Raw genomic sequence first — 24,473 nt, forward strand, 5'->3', positions numbered from 1 at the left:
TCTCATACTACACAACATTGTCACGTTTTACACTCCGTGAACAGAAATATGTCTGTAACCTTAACGGAAATTTTCGCACAGCCACGGAATTTGTAGTTTTTGTTCCGGGAAAATTGCAAGAAAGGCCGAAATCTCGAGGTAACGTGTAAAAAGATGGTTAAAATAAAGTTAAATAGGTCGACAGAACTCGACATTGTCTTATACGTAACTGCAGAACGACCCGAATTAGCTTATTCTTTAATCTGGGGTAATAGTGTAAGCTTCGATATCTATATATAGTATTCAAATGCTTCACCCCACCCCATTCCCCGTTTCATAGACTTTTTACACCGCTTACGTATATTATGAATACCGTGTTTCAATTGGCCAAGAAAGTTCCGGGGGTATTCCGAGAGGTGGTTGTCCCGTGTCAGTAGTGGTGCAGGACCATAAATGGCGTGGGTTCGATTACCCGCTGGAGTTGGATGACCGAATGGTTAGCACGTGCTGTATCATAAGGTCTGTCATTGAGTCAACTGGCGTGGTTTCGATTCCCCGGTTGTACGTGACAAGGAGTAGGATCGCCTGTCTAATCTGGTGGGTTTTCTCCGAGTCCTCCGGTTTCCTCCCACTGCTAAAGACCTCTACGAGCAAGCGAATTATTGAAATAAAATTGAAACATGTGTTAGTCCCGAAATGACCTGGTTTGTGTCGACTGGGCGTTAAATCGCATTTCTCTCTCTCTCTCTCTCTCTCTCTCCGGTTTCCTCGCACTGCTAAAGATGTCTACGCGAAAGTGAATTAATGAAATAAAATTAACGATGTTAATCCCGAAATGACCTGACCTAGTTTGTGTTGAGTGGATGTTAAATCCCCATTTCTCTCTCAACCCCCCCCCCCCGCCCACACACACACACACACACCCTTCCTTTTGCCCTAGGCACAATACACATTTGAATTGGTTATTTTTGTCACTTTGCCCAACTCGATGAGTACTCATTCAAGTTTTAGTTTTAGATAGTGTTAAGAAATAGTTGTGTTATGTTTACACTGTGAATTATGAATCAGTTCAGTTGGTGTCGATTTGGTTGGTGTTGTATATAACACCAATACACAACTGTATCTACATTTGCCTCATTATAACCGGCCTCCTGGTATTATCGTTAAACCCCATTTTCCTTTCTCTAAAAATAAAAAAAATACCCGAGGCACGAAAAAGAAAAGTTTCATATACTTGGTTTTGAGTTTGTTACCGTTCCAGGAGATTTAATTATAGTAATGTTGAGATGCATTATCATTGCGGGCGAATTTGGAGATATATAGGAAAATAACAGAAGCCCCCCCCCCCCACACACACACACACACACACACCTACCCTCCCGCCTTCATTTTCTATCCCGGAGATATTTAGTTATTGTGGGCTGCTTATAAAAGTATTTCAGCTGTAAATTCGGTTTCTGGATAATGGCCATGTATTGCAAAAACACATAAACAAACATCTATAGACCCAGTAAAGCTAGTAAAATAATATTGAATGGACAAACTGCGTAATGTCCGTGTTTAATCTAATTATTGATTACAGAGACTGCCATTGATCCGACCGAGTCGCAGCTTGGACTACATACACCCCAAACCCACAACCACAAATTTAAAAAAAACCACACACCAAAAACAAAAAAAACCATAGTGCCCCCCCCCCCCCACACACACACACCAACACACACACCAAAGAAATATAAATAACCTATTAAACAAACAAACAAAAAGCCAACCCAAAACGTCACGTAAATATCGACCATTCAAACACCATTTTATGGACAATTGATTTGAAAATAGTAGTAAAAGCAATGGAACACGGAAATTATCTGTTTCCATCTAATTCAATGGAGCATATTTTTATGAAAAATTCATTCTATTATGTTTGTGACGGGGTGAAAACAATTAACCGCTTGTTCGTAATTGTTTAGTAAAAGTACTCATATTGTTGATATATAAGTGACATTTGTTTTTGTTTCCTTTTTTCTATAAAAACAAAATAGCCCGTGGCCATCTTTGTTTCGACAATATTAAAGGGACAATAACACTCTTGCTGGCTTGACAGCTCCAGAAAATAAAAAATAGCCTTATTCTAAGTACTAGAAGTGTTAGTGTCTTACCTGTTGTGTAAATTATCCATTAAATCATATTTTACTTGTCCAGAGGGTTCAAAAATATTTTTAAATCCAAGTCACATTTGAAAAGCTTTACGTCAGGCTTTTCAAATCATTTAGTTGAATTTTTCCAGTTTTTTAAATTAGGTGTGTTAAGATGAAATTTGTATCATCAATTAATTGGAATATTGTAAAATGGTACAATTTGTTGACCATAATAAAGATTGGGACATATTATTCAGTTACAACAAGAGTGGTATTGAGCCTTTAACAAACTTCGTCTTCTCACTACTCTAATGCTTTATAATTGTAGTAACTATCGAGTTAATAAGATAAGGTTTTCGACGGGGAGGAAGGGGTGAATGCGGGAAAATGTAGGACTCAAGGTCGCAGAACGATGAATATCTATATGGGGTTCGTTATCTCAAATTCTAAAAAAAAATCCATTACAAGCTGGAGAGAGAGAGAGAGAGAGAGGGGGAGGGAGGGAGAGAGAGAGAGAGAGAGTTAACGTCCACTCGACACAAACTAGGTCATTCGGGACTAACATGGTTCAATTTTATTTCAATAATTCGTTTGCGCGTAGGAGTCTTTAGCAGTAGGGGGTAATCGGAAGACCCGGAGAAAACCCACGAGGTTGGACGGGCGATCCTACTCCTTTTCACGTACAACCGGGTAACCGAAACCAGGCCAGTTAACTTAATGGCTGACATTATGATACAACGCGCACGCACTTACCATAGAAGGTGCACCTTTCAAATATTTGTTTCGTCAATAGGACCTATTTTGACTTTAGAATGTTGATTCGTTCAGTCAACTTATCGAATTCTCTGTGTCAAAGAATTGTGACAATAATATGGTATAAGCTTGGATTCGGGTGATTAACATATTATACAAGGCCGGATCCTGTGAGCGACGTTCTTGGAGTTGATACGTGGTGTGTCATAGTATGTTTAATATAGTATATTAATTAAACCCTTTTTATAAGAGAAATAGATTATTCAGACTACTCATATCGTGATTCACGAGTAACATAACACCTCAGTTAATCTATAGAGGCCCTCGAGCAGGGCTGCAGTCCCTAAGGCCTATAATATTGGTAGGCCCGCATGAAAACCGTGGTTCCTCGTTTGTCATGAATACATCTATTATGTAAGTTTTTATCAGTTGAATAATATATATGTTACAAACAGGTAATTTGCACACAGGTATATGTATATAGATATCTGATTAACATTTCATTATACCAGGAGTAAAGACAGATAAGTCATTAACATGTACAGATGACATTTCAATTAATTCCAACATTTAAAGGATAACAAGAGCATCGCTACCGCTGCATTATACGTCCACATTCCTGATTTGATTAATATGGTACATTTTAAAATAACGAGGATGAAATGTGAAATGGCTGCAATGACTATAAGGCAAAGAAGGCTAGGCGTTGGGTTTGTTTTGCCAAATTAACACACAAAACATTGACAAAAAAGTATGTGTGACACCACCCCTGGGGGTCGGGACATGCACCAGATATAGATGCTGTTCTTACGGTATAAGGAATAAGTATGCAACGTTTCAAGATTATCCGTTAAGAAATGCGTCCTGTAGATGACAAACAAACATATACAAAAAATGTAAATGTACGTGGCTCTGTCCCTGGGATATCAGACATGCACCAAAAACAGTAGAGATCATCCTTAGAGTATAAGAAGTATACAAAGTTTCAAGAAAATCCATTAAGAATTGCACCCTGTATATAGGCAACCCACAGACGCACAAACAAGACCCATACAGACAGGGGCGACGGCATAATACGCCCACATGATGACATTGGTGACATTGCTTTTACAAAACGAACAATAACCCATATATTTCTTAAAAATAGAATATGTTTTATCCGAACCACATACACGAAAACAGCATAGATTTAACAATCATACGTTGCACTCCGAGACGGGATATTCCGCTACTCATAGGACTCTTTCTTAAATGGGACATGGTGTACAATTCTTACTTATTCAAGGCTAGGGTTAGCGATTCGGTCATCGGTATCGGTATTTAAAGTATGCATTATGTAAGAACTAAACCTGCGTATTGCAAGTATTTTTTTTTTTTTGGGGGGGGGGGGGCTTCAAATGTTATATATTCTCACATTTAGGCATCTATTCACATGGCAAGCTTATAATCAACTCTCAACTCTCTAGAACATTAGGTGGCGGAGATTTAAACGGATTAAAATACATTCGCCATTGATCTAATATTAAAATGGCGAAGCGAGGCTAAGTCTCGAATAACAAGTACCGTTGTTACGATAATAAACAATATAATATATGCTACATCTTGTCAAAACTTCAAACAGTGATTACGTCGCTCAGAATAGGTAATTTGAACGAAATTTTCAATATATTTATTTTTTAACTATTATAGTAAGAACGACCAGCTAAATCTTACATAATGGCCAGAAATTCTAGAAAATATCTCTGGTACCAATGTGGTTCGATTTCGTACAACGGGGCATGACATATATTTCTATAGTTCAGTTCCTTAAATTACTGCCCAACTACAAAGATGCCCACAGATAATCGTTATTAATTCCGGCGAAACGTTGATATTTCCACGCTTAGGTCAGCTAATATACTATTAAAAAAAAGTAGGGGATATTTGATTTTTAAGTGTTATTAAAGTCACCTAATGAAACTGACGAAGAAACAAATGACAAAATGAAATGAAGTTCACATTATAAGGGTAAAATGATACCCGTGGTCAAACAGCAAAGTTACCACAGCATCACAACCAAGTCAGTAACGGGTAAATCCTCCTCTAACGTCTTGGAAGCGCTCGTTTCGACGACGCCACACCCTCCTACGTCTGTCCAAAAAATCAACAGTGAACCTTGACTCATCTGAAAACATCACATTGCTCCAGCGTCGATTATCCCAGTGTTGACGATCCCTACACCAACGACGTCTTGCCTGAATGTGATGATCTCTCAAACAAGGGATCACGCGAGGACGTCGGGCGCGAAGGTGACCCTATGCAGCCGATTCCGAATCGTCTGGCCACTCACTCTCACACCAGTGTCTGTTTGAAGACGAGCGCTGATCTGATTTGCTGTGATGACACAATTTCTCAAGGCCAAGGTACGGATAAATCGATCCTGGGCTTGAGTTGTCGCACTTGGTCGACCTGAGCGTGGTCTGTCCTGTACAGATTGTGTATCACGGTATCTGGACCATAGCCTGCTTATGACAGACTGAGAAACATTCATCGTCCGCGCCACAACCGCCTGTGTTGTGCCGATCTGTAGCATGCCAAGGGCACGTAACCTTTCATTTTGGGTAAGCCGACGCATATCAAAATTTGTTTTCTGGTCACTAAAACAATTAAACTGATGTTTCCACCCTGGAATTCAATGCCACAATGACTGTAACATTCAAAGTCAGAGTCGTGCAAATCTTGGGTTGGACCCCCATGATGATCCCAAGCATCACCTGCATTCCATGCGGTAGCTATTGGTGCGTTTGGGCGTCACATGTAACTGGAAATGTTTCTTCTGTTAGGTTCTATAGTGACTTTTTTCGTAGTCATTTGCATATTTTAGTATTATGCCCCCAAAATCAAATATCCCCTACTTTTTTTGAATAGTATAATTTATTGGGATAACAACTAAAAGAATTTCCATTGTTGATTTTTTTGTCGAGGATAATCCTTCTTTCTTTCAGCGAATACATCATCGATCTCTTAATGTTGACCGAAAGTCCGAAATAAGTAGGGACGGGGACATCCCAAAAATTACAATAAAAATACAATATATTTTTAAAGTGTCTTTGATGTTTTCCGTACATGTGTACGCTTCGTCAAAAAATGTAACATATGATCGTATTTCCTGTTGATTTCCGGAATCAGTGGAGGTTTTATTTGATTTAAGTTGAGAATGACGGAAAGATAAATATTGTTTCTTGTTGCTATGTGGGTTTGTGTTACAGATTAAGAGAAAGTGACACTTAATCGTGGCAAACTTTAAAGTCAGTTCAATACTATACCCCCTTTAAAAAGTAATCAAATTTTGATATTTTGTACCGTGTTTTTCAGATATCCACATAATTTAATAATACTACTAAATTCTAACATTTGCACCAGCACTTTATATTAATTTCTTTAAGAATTACACACGTTCTGAACTCAGAGACCCGCTACTAAGGCTTTGTGGCTAACTACAGGGTTAGATCTATTTACCAAAGCCATCTGCAGATTTCCTCAAGGTCACGAGATGTAAACAGAGCTAGCGCTAACCCTAACTATAACCCAAGACCTAGCCATAAGCCTTACCCTAAGCCACAATCCTCGGCAACAAACATGTGCCCTAACCCTGATTACATCTCGTGACATTGAAGAAATCTGCAGGTGACCTTGGTAAACAGATCTATCCCTAGCTATAGCTATCGATCTTTTTACCCAAAACGTGTTGAAAATAAAAACTAAACAAAAGAAAAAAAGGAGTCATTTACACTAAAAATGCCAATCATTTGTACTAAAATTCTTAGGTGGAACATCCCCTGTAGTAATTAGTAAAGGATATCTTCGACGTTGGCGGGTCTTAATTTGCCCATATTCCCGAAGCAATGGCCCGAGAAATGCCTCTCTGGCCATTGCTGGATTGGCTTTTCTGCAATATTCTGCTATGCACTGGTTAATTGGGCATAATAAAACTGCGAGTCATGACGTAACGTCATGTAAACATAATTAGTCCAATTTAGAGCTCTGTTTAAAGCGTAATGATATTGTTACGCAGTTAGCTATTGGTTGTTAATCGGACTATTGACCAGTCCTAATTTGGAACAGAAATTTGCTTCCATTTCAGCAGTGTTAAGTGGGATTAGCTCTAATCAAACGAAACACTGCAAGGAGTATGTAATTTCCCATCCTTTACAATCTCATTGAAACACAGATCCTATTTCGTTTCGATTTTTGTAGTTAAAAATTTCGTTGCCATCGTAATAATGATCTCTGTTTCAATCAGATTGGCATCATTTACAAAGGCTAGAGATTTATTCAGACTCGATCTTTAATACGCGGTCCATAAATTGCATGAAGTCTACACACACAACAGAAGTAATTAGTGGACTGACCCCATCTCAGAAACCTTGGGAATGGAATGAGTTGTCTCCCTTATACTGTAGTCCGCGACTTAATTATATATATATATATATAGGTTTCTGCAATAGTTGTGGGCCTTACTAGATCTATTTGATAAGACCAACTTGAAGTTTGGTCAAAGGTCACGAGATGTAAAAAGGCTAGTGCTAATCCCAGCCCTAACCCTGGACATAGCCCTAATGCTTACCCTAACCTACAAGCTCGCCAACAAGCATGTGCCTTAACCTTATTTACATCTCAACAAATAGATTTAGCCTACGACCAATCTATACTGCACATTACTTTCATTCTGAAGATCAGTTTCGTCCAATAGATATAGTTCTTACATCAGATTCTGTAACTCTTCTTTTAAGGATAAAACAAACATCCATCATTTCAAGACATTTATTATTTAATGTGTCATTCTACTCAATTTATAAACAATATTTTACTGATACACAGCCAAAAACTATTAATGATTATGGTCTGTTATCACAGCTGGTCATAATTAGGCCTCCCATAATTAATCCCTCTGTTAAAATATTAAAATAAAGGGAAGAGCATCATATGTTATTGATATTAAACAATGTCCTTGTAGCGATGAGGCGGGAAGTAGCATGAAAGAAATAAAATAGGGTTTAACGTCCTACTGTTCTGCTCCGAACTGGGCTAATGAAGACGGGCATATGCTATACAGTGTGCTATGAGGGAAATTTTGCCTGGACAGCGGCACTACAATCTACTCTTATATCGAATTCAAAAATCTCTTTCAAAATCTTTCAGATTATCCCTTTCTCCTTTTAATCCCGATCATCCTTTTTTTTGGGGGTCTCTAAATGGCATAACTCAAACCACTTCATAAAATGACATATTTGATATTTTTACCATAACAACAAAGTGTAGATTAACTTTACCTTAATATTTACTACTGAAATTCTTATATGTAGCAAATTATACATTGCTGTCAACCCCACCAAATCCTGTATTGATGCTAAACAGACAAAATCAATCATTTTTGCACATCAATTAATGTTCTGTTATCTTACTTATGATACCATTTAAGTCATGTTATAATAAACCATTTCTTGAATTAGTTTAAGCATAATATGCCATTTAGGGAGCGAAAAAAAGGGGGATAAAAAGGTTTCTCTGGAGGGAGTTGGGAGAAAGGAAATGAAATGGGGTTTAAGGTCCTACTGGACAAGTTTATCAGATATTTTACTCCCAGAATTTATACTCCCAGCTTTATGGGCGGGGGGTATGGTAACAAAGATAAGCATAATAAAGATAAAGATATTGGAAACCACAATGCTGTTTATAACAAAATCTTGCTTAGAAAAATGTTACTATATAATTCCTTGATAACTATCGCTATGATAAAATTTTTAACAATGTATTGCCATCAATGTAGGCTACCATAATATTTTCACCATTAATCATAATAAAAACATAAATAACAATTAATGCAATATTCTTGTAATAACAAAATGTTACAATCAATGTAACATTGTTAATTATAATAACAATCATTGTAAGAAGTTCTTGTTACTGCTAATCATGAAAGCAAAAAATAACAACCATGAAATAATGTAATCAAATGTTACAATCAATGTAATATTATCATCAATGTGATATTGTTACTACTATTCATAATAACAAAATGTACAATCAATGTAATATTATCATCAATGCAATGTTGTTACTACTATTCATAATAACAATGTGTTACAATCAATGTAATCAAAAGAAAAAAATGTTACAATCAATGAAATATTGTTACCTGCACCAGAAATCATTATAGCAAATACTGGTACATGTAAGTTCTAATCAATTTAAAATTGTTGCTGCTAAATTATAAACAATGTAATATTGTTACTACTAATCATAATAACAAAATGCTAAATCAATGTGATAAATAACAACCATTGTAATATTTTTTCCATTAAAATCAATATAATAGTGTAACTGCTAAACAAAATGCAACAGCTATTCAAAAGAACAAAATGTTACAAGCAAGATATACTGTTGTTAATGTTAGTTGTAATAAACCCACTTATAAGTAGTTGAAAGCTGTTGCTCCCATTTGAAAAGCTTAAGACAGTTGCATTTAGAAACGATAAATTCTATAATTGATAACTTATTTGAAGTAAGTTCAATAAACTATACTCTAAAATAATCAAATGAATATATGTCGATGATATAATCACACATCTGCAAAAGGTTCAATTTATAACTTAACATAGAACACACATTTCTATTCATGCTAGGTTTATAATAATTATATTTAATAATATTTATATCATACAACAACAAATAAACAATAAAAACAATATTATGATATCTAGTATTCACTATATTTACTATATATCTACAATATTAAAAAAAAAATTATACACTATTTTGTAGAAAGTCATTTGTTAGTAATTTATATATTTTCTATAGACTAGTGCACAAACCTAGTTTATCTAAATACTGCCCCTCACATGAATTATAAATTTTAAAAAAGATGATTTGTGTGTAAATATGTGTTTTTCCATTAACCAGCATAATATATTTCAAGTTCAAACATCACAATTGTCATGATCAAAATTGGTTTTCTCTCTTTTATCAATAGTTTTTCGAGAAAGCATATAAACACACTTTGCTTAAACAGGCATTAAGCAAGAGCTAACTATGCCTATTGCAGGTCTTTCTTTAGGCCTTAAATGTTCTATAAATTATTAATTAGACATTAAACATACATTATGCGAGAGCTAAATCTGCCTATTGCAGGTCTTTCTTTAGGCCTGAAATGTCATCTAAATTATCAATTAGACATTAATTAACGTATCCAGACCATAATCAACTCTCGATGTCAACGCTAGCCTGCAATGTTTATTGGATTAGGATACCATTTGCTGCTCCACTCTCTTCTTGATTTAATCATGAAATGGATAATCGAGACTATGTTTTCTTATCATACTAACTTTAGTAATGATGATTGAGGCTAGGCCGAAAATTCAATCGCTAAAATCTTGGTTCAGAGTGGATCAATTTGCCTGAAATTTTCAGCAAATTCCCTTTACATTATCTAGTTTTTAACTATTATAGTGAAAACTGCCAGCTTCTTATCTAATCTCCCTTAATGTGTCTTTAATTAACTTACCAAGACCATAATTAACTCTTGATGCCATCAGATGGCTCTGATATTTAGTAGATTTGAATACGTTTTGCAGTTGATGAAATAACTGTAAAAATGGATAACCGCAACTTTGTTTATTATCGTAACAACGTTCGCAATGACAATTGAGGCTACAGTGTTATTGTATCACCGATAACTAGGCTCAGAGTGAAGTAATTTAACTATTATAGCAAAAACTGTAAGCTCTTTATCTAATCTTAACTAATGCCCCTTTAAGTTTGATGAAGTTAAAAGTGAGTTTGCTCTAGAGCTCTAGACAATATTCACGGAAGACACAACTTATTTTAAAGCAATTATAATATATAAAATGGACTGGTATATTGACCATTTAAAGATATGTTCCCTTAGGTCATCTCTTGAACCTTTTAAATTTTATCTTAAATGTGATATACCGGTACATAATAGCCAGGAAAAATTAAATTATAAACTAAAATGAAACTAAATTAGGATTAATGCCGTACAACAATTAAACAAGCTAAATTTGTCTTGTAAGCCCACAATAAATTACACAAGCTAATTATTACAAATTATCAACATTCAGGCTGATATTGATATATTTATTTAGGGTGAGCATTGATCACACGTTTACTTGCTAATGTGAGTACTGGTCTATTCGTCATCTTGCAAGTGTAACCATATTAATGGTGAATGTGTTCAAATTTCTAAATTGCTGTTTTTTGATAATATATTTTCCCTAGTAGTTTGGATATGTTTCCCAATCAATATAAGTAATATCCCAATTGTCAAGGATATGTATCTTTAAAATCTACTTCCTGGGAAGTGAAGTACTTCTTCAGACATGTACAAAGTGGCAGACACACTAAGCAAATTTCTGCTTGAATCATTCAACCGAATGTGTCAGCCATAGGCGTATGAGCCAATTTTTCTTGGGGGAGGGAGGGGGGAGCAGGGCTGGATAATTTTTCCCTGAAAAATATGGCGACAGCGCCAGAAAAATTAACCTACATAACTATCAGATAGCGCCTGATCACATGATCACAAAATAACCGTATTAAAGTCTTGAAAATTAACGGCAAGTAGCACCTAGTGGAGTCAATTTTCTGGAACCGCAGTTTGAGTTTGAAAATGCACCCGGAATCAAAATCCACTTCAAGGACAATGTTGGTGCCAGTCATTATCACATATGTGATAGAGCTGGTTAAACACATTCCAAATATAATTTTAACACAGAGATCATTGCTACGATAGCTGAGTAAGTCATCTCTCTATATTACTGACTGATGTGACTAGTGATAACAGATATACGGGCGAATTTCTGCTCACTAATAATTCATTCGAAGACCAAAAGTTGTTGTATGAGATTGTGAGAGGATATCTGACAATTCATAAAAAGAATTGACTGCCACTAGATAAGTGAACATGAAAGAAAAACAGAAAAAGTCCGTGCATTACCATGTTTTTATTAAGATATAGAATGAATATAAACAACTTTTGGTCTTCGAAGGAATTATTAGTGAGCAGAAATTCGGCCGTATATCCGTTACCACTCGTCACATCAGTCAGTTATATAAAGAGATGACTTGTGTTTTCCTTTGGCGTTCGTCACTTCCGACTCAGGAAACCTGTATTACTCAGCTATCGTAGCAATGATCTCTGTGTTAAAATTATATTTAGAATGTGTTTAACCACCTCTATCACATATGTGATAATGACTGGCACCAATATTGTCCTTTCATTTTGTGGGATGGAATAATTTTCATATTTTTCCTTTTATATCCATTACAATTTTTTTTTTTCCTGTCAGAAAAATGTGATGATCGCTCGTAGAAAGAGGAGGGAGAATAGGAGTGACTGGGCGAAAACCTGGTTCACTTGCCGAGACACACATTTTTTTCTTTAACAATCTCGTTCAACAGTTGGCTACATCAGTGATTGGCTAATGTATTCTACAATCAGGCAATAAACGCAGCGAATGAAAATTTGACTGAATATATCAAACATGTTTAATTTGAGTGAATCATTTGCGGCGAATACAAATTCGGCATCGGGACTCTGGACACACCAGGTTAATTTCGCTAGTGTGTCCCCCGTTTAAGTGGTAGCAGTACTGTATACTCTACACCATAATCTTCATTCATGTATAGGCCTACACCACATTCAGTTTTTTTTATTATGTCAAATAGCACAGTTTACAGATTGCCAACGCTAACAATACCAAAATACTGTTATAATAAAATAATACATAATATCTGAATATGAATAATATCGTTAGCAATAATCGTTTCTTAAAGATGCATTATGTAAGATTTAGATAAAGAGTTAGCTGTTCTTGCTATAATACTTTATTCTAAGCTAAGTGATCAATGTTTGAAAATGTAGCATAGTTTGTTTTTTATTGTAGCAACGGTACTTGATAATCAAGACTTGGTCTAGATTATCCATTTTAAATTAAATTATCAAATTGCGATGTGTTTCAATCCATTTAAATTTCGGCCATCCGAAAGTTGATTATAGGCTTGTCATATGAACAGGTGTTTAAAAAATAGTTTACATAATATGTGAAGCCAAAACAAAGACCAGCAATAGGCAGATTTAGCACTTACATAATGCATCTTTAAGGTATAATTGTTTAAGAAACCAAAAATGAAATTATGACGTGGCTTATAAATGGGAAAAATAAAACAGGCCTAAAATTTTTATCAGACATGCAATTAAATCCAATAACAAGGGTATTTCTTTCTGTCAAGAGGCAAACTTGAATCAACCGGGAAAGATAACACAGCATCATTTACTTAATATCAATTATTGGTATGTTCAGATTTATTGCACAAGGTACCAGTAAATGAACTTTAAGCATGGAAAAACAAACACAGGTCCCTGATGTGCACAACATATGTTAATGTACAGCTATTATGACATTTTTAGATAACACAAAGAATGTTCAATGTTTATCAATACCTTATATTAAAGAATGAAATTCTTCCATCACTACTGTATGATATTTTCATTAGGAAGGCACTGCTAACAGTTTTAAACTAATACCGGTATTTGTATTTTGATATTCATTGTCTACTCCACTGGCTAGAGGACTAAATTTAAAGGAGCTAAATCTCTAATCTTTGCAACCCAAATTGGACAAAAATATGGCTCAAAAAGAACATATTAATGTATATATATTCAGATTAATTTAGGTAGTTTTCTGTTTTCTTACTGTTCTATGCATATAAATATTGTTTCTGTCCTTTAAAAAGACCATTATTTTTAATTGACCAAAGACCAAAACCTATGAGCAAAAAATGAAATTTGTTTTTACTGGTTGCTATGGAGTCTTGCCTAATTTGTTTTAATAATTTTCAATAAATTTTTTCTGCAAATTAATATGATATCAACTAAAAATCTTGGACAATTTTTAAGATAAATGCATACGTCACATAACAATTTAAAGAATCGTGGAATACAGAATTTAAACTGATACATAGTTGTGTTTCCTATAGCCAGAGCCGTTACATTCATACTGACACAATTCTCATGCATGTATCTTCTGAAATACTACTGACACAACTTAGCCATCTTTAAAATTCACAGGTTCCCAGTCACAAAAATAAGAGAAAATTTGACAGCTAGTCTTAAAATCATTATGCTACAAGTTAATAAATAACAATGATTCTAAATAAATGTCCACTATAATTTACTTTTGCATGATCTTAGGAATTAAAACAGAAAGCAAATACCCACCAGAAACTTTTAAGGACTGCCACCTTTATATACAGTCTTCGCATGCTTTTTAGGCCAAGAACCATTACTCTGTAATATGACTAAAATTGATAGGGGTGGTACTGTTTAAAATACATAACACAAGTTTGAAGAAAGTCTATTTCAGAGTTTTGACTGCTAGGGCATTCACAGGATTTTGAATTCAAGGTTCACAACACGACAGAGGTCATGCTCTCTTAACTAAAACTGATCACTGCAATTCCTCTTCAATAGTCTTCTTTATGAGTCTTTAAGGTCAAGGACCTGGAGTGGCAATAACACTTTATGACATAAAGTCTGAACATTTTTCTTGAAGAACTTCAGTGTCTGATGATTTAATAAGAAAATATTGATAGCTGATAGCTGGTAACTACAATATACAACCAGTTTTTAGGTTCACATAATAGGGAACATTTCATCACAAAAACTGATGGAAAAATATTTTAGTTTCCTGAGCTAATGGAAATTTTAACAGACAAATGTACATTGATAACCACAATACACAAGCACATTTTTAAGGAAGCTAAATGTCTTTGATTTAAGTAAAACAACCAAAAATATTGAATTGGATTGATCTGATGTGTTGTTTTGATTATTAAAGATGGAGAAATTCTTTGTATCATTCAATTTTCATTATGAAAGATTAATTGGAAGTTTATTTAGTAATTTGAATTAAGAATTCTTGCTTACTCTGTCGACTACTGTATACACAATCGATTATACCTCGACTCTGGCTTCATCTATGAACTTCATCTCACAAATCAAATAAACACATAAAACACAATCCCATCGACAATCGGAATTTATACCCAAATCAAAAAGAGAGTGCCATTTTAAATATAGGCAAGTTAAAAGAATATTATCTACATCCATACATATATATGTGCATTTTTCTATTAAGGAAGTATTTATATATAATAATTAAAAACAGTTAAATAGAGTTTAGTAAGACCAGGGCTAAATCAATATAAAATATGGTACTTAATTAGTATTTGATTATATAATTATTAGAATGAAAAATAAACTATAGTATATGAAATAATCAATAATGATATATCACGGTCACTTAGGTTGGTGGACGGCAACTTTCTTGGTGTTTATAAATGTAACTCGGTTTTCAGCTGCAACAACAAATGAAAAAAACAAAAGTTTTAAAACAGACGTCAAACATTAATATCTACATATTAATATCTACATATAAACATCAGGGGAGTTCACTCTTTAGCACTAAAACTGACCTAACTAGGGGTCCTAGACTGCCCTGTTATGAGCAAAGTTGTGGCACTTTAGATCATAGGTCTGTCATTGAGTCAGGTGGTGTAATTTCAACACCACACTTGTACCTGTCAAAGAATAGAATCAGCTGCTAAACTTTGTGGCTTTTCTCTGGGTCCTCCAGCTCCCCGTCACGCACAAGCGAATTAATGAAATAAAATAGTACAATGTTAGTCTCGAAATGGACTAGTTTGTGTCAAGTGGATGTAAGTGTAAGGCCTATATATATTTATCTATATACAAGTTCAATGTTCTAGTTTGATATATTATCATGATCTACCTATCTCTACAAATTATATAATTTAAAAACAGAAATACGGTTAATATTTATATTAAAGCTCTCCACTTAGTACAATAGTTATCAAGATATTTGACAAGGAAATAATGCAGAATTTTTTTAAGTGTACCCATTAATGTGCCAGTGGACATAATTTATTTTAAGATGAGAATTGTGCATCAACCCCAACGCAACCACATGCTATACTGATTAAATGTTTTGTTTGCATGATAAGGGATGATTTATATTTAAAAGAGATTTGTGATCAATTAAACAGGTAAACAAGTGTAATGTTTACATAGTTTCTACCAATGTCTTTTTTAGATTTATATATTTTCAACCACACTCAATCAAATGAAAACAGCCTTTCATTACACAAACTTGTGACAGAATAATGATACATGTTGTCAGACCCATAACTCAAACATAAATCTCAGTCTATATGTACATGTAGGTAAATATACATCTTTATTATTAAAGATTTTATATCAAGGTCATCTATAGCAACAAGGACATTAAAGATGGTAAATATTGGACTTGTGAAAAATGGTTGATAAATAAAAATGGCACATATAAGAGTTAAATACAGAATACACATTATTCTAACAGAACTAACAAGTCACAGGCTAGAATGGCAAAAAAAGCACATTTTCTACGGAAGTGCAAGACCCCCTTTCTTCTAGGCTCCATGGACAAAACAATTTATTGGTTGTTTGGAATTCAGATCTGCCACCTAAATTAAGCTATATTGGGCCACTTGCTGTATTCACAGCCTGAAATAGAAGGAAAACTCGTTTGGGGCCATTAAATTTTCTTCTGGGGAGGCTCCTACACAGTAAACTCTGTGCCTTCGGCACTCGCATTTCAGGTCTGGTCCCCTAACATTCATCGGGCCCGAGAAACATTTTTTTTGTTAGGGTGGCCATAGATATATAGTACTTGACTTATCAATTATTCTGGTTTTATTTTTTAATGATAGTTAGACCTTATCTCTCATATTTTATTAGTTAATTGCCAATTTTATAGTTCTCACAATTATGTCACATAAAGATAATACTTACATATTTGATATACAGTATAGTAATGGAAAAAAAACTAAGGATTATCACATATCCCATATACTGAAATAAATTAACAAACTCCTGAAAATAGAGAGAAATATCATTATAAACTTCATGTTTCTACACCATTCAATAGCAATTTAAAATCATACATATTTTATTGTATTCATATTTTTCACCAAATGAATTTACCTGCACTGAGGCATTTTTGAAAATTCCAACTGCCCAAGGAACATTTTCTTGTACCCTCCAAACATGTAGAGTTACATGTAGAGTTACATGTACATCCTTGTCACATATTGGTTTATATGTGTCTTAAAGGAGAAGGTCCATCTGTTTCTTAGCAGATGATACATAATAATGACAACTACTCGAATCAACTTCTAGGTGTTTCTGTTCAAGCACTACCTTTAAGTATGTGTCAGTGACGTCATCAATACTTTTCAGATGTCAGTGACGTCATCAATACTTTCAGGTGTAAGTGACGTCATCAATACTTTAAGACATCAGTGACATCATCAATACTTTCAGACATCAGTGACATCATCAATACTTTCAGGTGTCAGTGACGTCATCGATACTTTCAGGTGTCAGTGACATCATCAATACTTTCAGGTGTCAGTGACATCATTAATACTTTCAGATGTCAGTGACGTCATCAATACTTTCAGATGTCTTTTCAGCTTAAAAATGGCAGTGGTTTTCGTATATCGGTCAAATTTATTTATTCTGTGTGTCAAAATTAACTGTCTGGGACATCACAAATGCAATCTTTAATTTACATGCAGTATCGCATTCAAAAGGAGGTGCCTTGAAAGTTTTCTAAAAAACGTTGGTTAAGAGTAGCCAAGCCGTCTGAGCTTCTGTTGTAAGTAATGAGAGAATTTCCAAGATATTAAAAACTGATCAAGAGTGACAAGCCATGAAATTATCAGAAATATCGCTCTTGTTGAGGTAGTTTAGCCATTTATCATTTGTTATGAATTAAGTACAAGAATTCAGTCAATGGCTACCTATTAAGGGCCATACATATCTTGACCTTTAGATATATATCATTGAAAATTCATACAGTAAAGATACGATGATTAGAAATCTATATACATACATGTATAAGGAGACATCACAGTACGTATTTATAATATACAAGCTATGTATATTTCATATTGTTTACTAACCCACCAGAGAAGTACAACTTTATTATATGACTAGGACTCTTGCCAACAGGATATGTTTATAAATAAAACACATTTTGTTATAGTCATAAAACAAAAACATTTCTTTATATTTATAGTCATAAAACTGTCACTATCATCAACTTTCAAATAAGATAAAAAAAAAAAAAAGCAGTTCTTTAGGGTCCTAAAATTGTCAGATAAAACATTACATGTATAATGAACAATATTTTTCTTTAAATCAAAAAGAAGTTAACCGTTATATAAAAGTGTCATGTGATTGCAATGCTGTTCAATTATAGTCCCTGATAATGAACTTTGAAATCAAGTGATGTGACGTGACATGGGATTGGTCAAGATAACCATGCATTAAAATTGATTTCTAACAAGTATTTGTTTACTAGGTTTAATCATACGTAAATTTTTTCAGTGGGACAGTTTTGGGATTTTGAATAATCGACAGTCTTGTTTTTAATACGATACATGAAAATAAATCTCCCAAACATGCCAGAATAAAACTTAAATACAGAGTTTAAGACTACATACATTTGAACAATATTGTAAGTCATCATAACTTTGTTATTGTGCTTTAGTTTATATAAATATCTACATGTACATGTTCCATATATTACACTATTGACAGATGTTAAATAGTTTATCACATAGTACACCTACAGTCGTTTAATACATATGTTGTTTATTGCTTGCAATGTCAGTGTAGTTTGTGTGTCTTGTCCATAGGTTTGTCTCATGAGCGTTGTTTTTGTGTGATACAGTCCTCCGGTATTTACTATGGAATTATGCTACCTGTACTAGAGAATGACCACCTTTAATTGTACAGACGCCATCTTGGATTTAACTGTAACCCTTGATCTTATTTTAAGGTCAATTTTGGTAAGCATTTTGTTACATGACCAGAATATCATATCAAGCTAAACTAAAAAACGTTGTTCTAGGTTGCATATAGTCCAAATTGTAGATTGACTAGACTATTATAGGTTTTGGTTTGTGTGTGATGTTCCTGTATTAACTAATACAATATGTATGTGATATATAATATTTATTATATCATATACATATAAACAGACTGATGTAAAATACTCACGATCAATAATACAGCTAATTAACGTCATTCAATTTTAATGAAAGTAGCTACATGTAATATACTATAGTGGAAAACTGTTAAAAGCTCTGGCATTTCAAAGATTGCCTTTAGTTTATCCATTAGTCGACACAAAAGTGAACAGTACACCTGACTAAGGGCCAGTTTAGACAGGCAAATTTATCTTAAAATAGGAATATTAAAATCTATTTTAGCCAACAACATCCAGTATTTCCACAAAGTTACAACATACTATATTATGGTTATCTGCAAATATTATTATTACGTGTTGAATCTAACAAACCTCCACATTTCTCAAAAATATTTGAAAATTTTAATTCTTAAAACTTAAATTGATATCAAAATAACATATATTTACAGAAAGGGATACTATCGAGAACAAGGTTGATTAACGACAATAAATTATTCTGGATTACAAAGATATATTGCTATTTAAAGAATTCAAGCCATTTTAGTTTTACACAAGGCCCACGCACATGTAGCCTTATACAAGTAATTCTATTGTCCAGATAGAAATGATAGTTTTTTTGAAAATCTGTCTTTCATAACAAACATGTGAAATAATTTAATTCTCATTATCGTGCTGAATTTAAATCAAATTTCCTCAAATTCTTTTACAAAGGCCTCTAATGTATTTCTTTATGTCAAGTGTTTGTGAGATTAAATTCAAGGAAGTAATTAAAGAAACTAAGTCTTCCTCTATTTACGATGAATTAGTGAAATTTGTGAGGTTTCTTTACAAGAGCTTAAGCTTTACGAGATTAAAAATGATTGGATTATAATCTTAATATAACTACATGTATAATAACAGGATTGGTCTGTAAAAATAGTTCAAATTCTGGTTTATAGCTTTTTGGAATCAAAGTCATTAAAGAGGCATTACCTCTCACCAAGTGTGGATTTTGATAGCTGTGTTAAAAATGAAATTTTGCCCGGGCAGCGGCACTATCACCTGCTCTTCTATCGAAATCCAACTGCCAAGAGATCTTTTACATGTACACCAATGTATACACAGGACCTGTTTTTTTGTTCCATCCGAACGACTAAGACAGCTGTCCTTGTCAGGCCCTCCCCATCCTGCACCATTGACAAGAGGACACCATGTCAGAAAATCCAGATGAACTTTCTCGAACACACGACATTTAGTAAGGCTAGTAAGTGAGCCAGCATCTTACCCAATAAATCACTGTGGCTCCCTCTGTGTTAAAATGTGATAGAAGTAATCAACAAATTATTTGATTGTAGTTGTAGTAAATCACGATGATCTATTGCGTGTTTCCACGGACAAAACAATTCCCTTACAAATATAATAAAGATTATATTTACCCATATTTTATCAAAGAAGATTGAAAATAACACATAATTTATTAACACTAGTCCTTCACACAACCTCCATGACCACATCATTAACCATGTAAAACATGTATGTAGATAATATGATTGTAATGCCTGAAATAATAACAGAAATATAAAATAAAATAAGTAATATTATGAGGACGTAAAATCCACAAAGCTTACATGTACATGTGCATTGTACGTCCAACCATCAGTAAGCAAAGGTTTCTGGGCTTAAATTCTGCTGCACAGATGTACTCATCATCTATTAAAGTAGCTAAGTCCGTAACTCAATATCATCCAAAATCTTAGACATTGAAAACACGATTTTTATTTTTGCAATTTAAATCAGCAATGGTGTTGTAGTCTTACCTGGAAAAGATGGGCTTCTGATATCCAATATTTAAGACAAAATAAACATTTTACCATTGGTACACGAATCGTGTACCATAATGCGTTTCAGCGCCATTTGTAACAAGGTGCTCAAAGAATGAGGCTAGACATATTCCACAAGTCATGTCAAACGATGATGCCATATTCTTATTTGGAGAGCATGCGCAATATATACTATCGGTGTTGACTGGGATAACCAGATGCTAGAAACTGTCTTTCGGTTGAGACTTCTGGCGTATTTCGCCGAAGATAACTGATGACTATTCACAGTAAAACAGAAACGATTGAATGTAAATAGTTTATATAAATTCATATTACATGTGTTGCGACCCATTTGTGCCAATTTCTAGGCCCAAAATATTAGCGATTTAGCTCCTTTAAATAATGTTGTTGGGAACCTCTGGCTACACTGTTTTACTATCAGTTCTAAGGGGCAATTTATCGAAATAAAACTGTTAGGGCAAAGTCACACTAGTGGATGTATTTTTTAAAACAAGTCCTCATAGTTTTAGAAAATAGACTATTGAACATGAGTATTATGTTTTGGGATATGTGACATACATGGGGTACATGTAAGCCTTTAACAATTTTGGTTATTTTAATCCACTATGGTGCTGGTATCTACCTTTTGAAATACCAGACACATCTGATATTGAAAACACTGCTGACCTTTACAAATTGATTCAGACTTTATTAGGGTTTCACACTGCGTAGCTTGTGTGAAACACTATTATTTTTGTTAAGATTATTCTTCTTATTTTTTTTTTCCAATTTGATTATATCCCAGAAACTACATGTCTGATCGATACGATTTCTTCGTTTTTTTTGGAAAAGTGGGTGTGACTTAGAGATTAAAGCTATTTTGGGCATTCTGTGACAATGCGAAATGTCCGAAATCACCGAAGTTGTTGTTTTTTTTTTTAAAAAAATGCCATAGTATTAACAATAATCATCGAATATTAACATATGATGCATTTTGACATAGCCGGAGACCAGGCACATAGCTGTGCTACTTTTGATTTTTGATTGTCGACGAATCTTCAAAGATATTAAGCGCCGAATTTCGAAAATTTAAAATTTTACAAAAAACTTTTTTATTTATGAATATTATTATATGGCATTTTACCCAGGGTTAAAGAGTTATCTGATTTGACTAAAAATGTCAACATTTTTTGTGTCCGTAATTTTCCTTGGCCGTCATTGGCTAATTCAGTTTTTCAGTCCTAGATTAATTATTCATTATTCAATTTTCTTTCACCATTTGATGACTAATGCCACGCTTGACTAGGTTAAACCATTTTAACACCTTTACTGTCACCGGAAGTGACGTCATCTGGGCAAAAACTGAAGTTTTAGCCTTCAAAACCGATATTTTTTTCAAATGAGTCATATATGTTATTTGTTTAAAAGTATGATATTTAATTTCAATCAACAAATGGACTGAACCCATACGACTATACAGATACCACAAAATGGGTTCTAACTTGTAAGGTTGCAGAGAAATAGACAATTTTCTACTAGTCATTTTTCAAGGTGTTTGGTCTATAACAGTGTCAATTATTATTCGATTTTCATAAAATTTTCACCATGTGATGCCTTATGCCATTTCTGATTTCATAAAACTAATTTAACATTTTCATTCTCACCGGAAGTAATGTCATTTAAGCAAAAACTCTTATTTTTAGCTTTCAAAACAAATATTTTTCTGAAGTGAGTTATATTTAGTATTCGTTTAACATTATGATATTTCAATCCAATGGAAATATAGATTGGATCAATACGATCATATTATAGATAACTTTTTAAGATTTTTTTCGCATTGTAATTTCCCATTAGAAAGTCAGCTAACTTAGTGGTAAGTTATTAACAAATTTTGTCAGGATCACTTTTTAGACGTTATGTAACACATGTATAAATGGAATTGATATTGCTGTTTTTGGTTGATTCTGCGTCCATTTTATAACACGTTTGCAATGCTTATGTGGAAATCTGTTTAACGGTTTCATTGATACCGGATGTGACATAAGTTCAAGGGTATCGTGGCACCGGATGTGATATAAGTTTAAGGGTAACGTGGCACCAGTGAATCCTGTCATTACTGCATCGCAGTTCTAGTTTCTATTGATATTTCTAATTTTAGACTTAACACGCCTACTTTTAATTTCTATATATACTATTCAAAAAAAGTAGGGGATATTTGATTTTTAAGTGTTATTAAAGTCACCTAATGAAACTGACGAAGAAACAAATGACAAAATGAAATGAAGTTCACATTCATCGATTTATTCCAAATGATCGTTAGACTAAGTAAGGCACAGACTGACCATTATAAGGGTAAAATGATACCCGGGGTCAAACAGCAAAGTTACCACAGCATCACAACCAAGTCAGTAACGGGTAAATCCTCCTCTGTTTGCCAAACAAGCATTGATCCGACGTGGCATACTCCTAATGAGACGTCTAAGGTCATTTTGGTCCAGATTGTCCCATTCCTGTTGCAACGCAGCAGCAAGTTCTTGGACATTGGCAGGACGTTGTTGACGTTGACGTAACCTCTGTCCAAGCATGTCCCAGACATGCTCGATGGGGGAGAGGTCGGGACTCAGTGCTGGCCAAGGTAATGTGGTGATGTTCTGTTGTTGGAGGTAACCTGTAACGATCCTGGCCCTGTGACATCTTGCGTTGTCATCCTGGAAGATGAAACGGCGGCCATGACGTCGTGCGAACGGCACAACATGGACTGCCAAGATGTTGTCCCGGTAGTACTGGCCTGTAACACGCCCTTCAACAACATGTAAAGCCGTTCTTCCAGCTACAGTGATGCCTCCCCACACCATAACAGAACCACCCCCAAATCGATCATGTCTGATGACGTTAACGTCTTGGAAGCGCTCGTTTCGACGACGCCACACCCTCCTCCGTCTGTCCAAAAAATCAACAGTGAACCTTGACTCATCTGAAAACATCACATTGCTCCAGCGTCGATTATCCCAGTGTTGACGATCCCTACACCAACCACGTCTTGCCTGAATGTGATGATCTCTCAAACAAGGGATCACGCGAGGACGTCGGGCGCGAAGGTGACCCCTATGCAGTCGATTCCGAATCGTCTGGCCACTCACTCTCACACCAGTGTCTGTTTGAAGACGAGCGCTGATCTGATTTGCTGTGATGACACGATTTCTCAAGGCCAAGGTACGGATAAATCGATCCTGGGCTTGAGTTGTCGCCCTTGGTCGACCTGAGCGTGGTCTGTCCTGTACAGATTGTGTATCACGGTATCTGGACTATAGCCTGCTTATGACAGACTGAGAAACATTCATCGTCCGCGCCACAACCGCCTGTGTTGTGCCGATCTGTAGCATGCCAAGGGCACGTAACCTTTCATTTTGGGTAAGCCGACGCATATCAAAATTTGTTTTCTGGTCACTAAAACAATTAAACTGATGTTTCCACCCTGGAATTCAATGCCACAATGACTGTAACATTCAAAGTCAGAGTCGTGCAAATCTTGGGTTGGACCCCCATGATGATCCCAAGCATCACCTGCATTCCATGCGGTAGCTATTGGTGCGTTTGGGCGTCACATGTAACTGGAAATGTTTCTTCTGTTAGGTTCTATAGTGACTTTTTTCGTAGTCATTTTCATATTTTAGTATTATGCCCCCAAAATCAAA

The 24,473-nt window shown here is 34.7% G+C and overlaps 1 protein-coding gene across 2 annotated transcripts in view; it reads right to left on the reverse strand.

Moving 5' to 3' along the window:
- Positions 1–7,656: 7,656 nt before the first annotated feature.
- Positions 7,657–24,473, reverse strand: part of LOC126829548 (ceramide phosphoethanolamine synthase) — a 43,868-nt gene continuing 27,051 nt past the window's right edge. For both annotated transcript variants that reach the window (XM_050559496.1, XM_050559497.1), the window contains exons 3-5: positions 20,395–20,517; positions 16,774–16,854; positions 7,657–15,281 (exon numbers count right to left, since the gene is read on the reverse strand). In XM_050559496.1, coding sequence (XP_050415453.1) covers positions 15,258–15,281; positions 16,774–16,854; positions 20,395–20,517 — 228 coding nt within the window. In that variant the 3' untranslated portion in view covers positions 7,657–15,257. The remainder of the gene's footprint in view (positions 15,282–16,773; positions 16,855–20,394; positions 20,518–24,473) is intronic.

The sequence above is a fragment of the Patella vulgata genome, chromosome 8 (assembly GCF_932274485.2).
Source record: "Patella vulgata chromosome 8, xgPatVulg1.2, whole genome shotgun sequence".
NCBI lineage: Eukaryota > Metazoa > Mollusca > Gastropoda > Patellidae > Patella > Patella vulgata.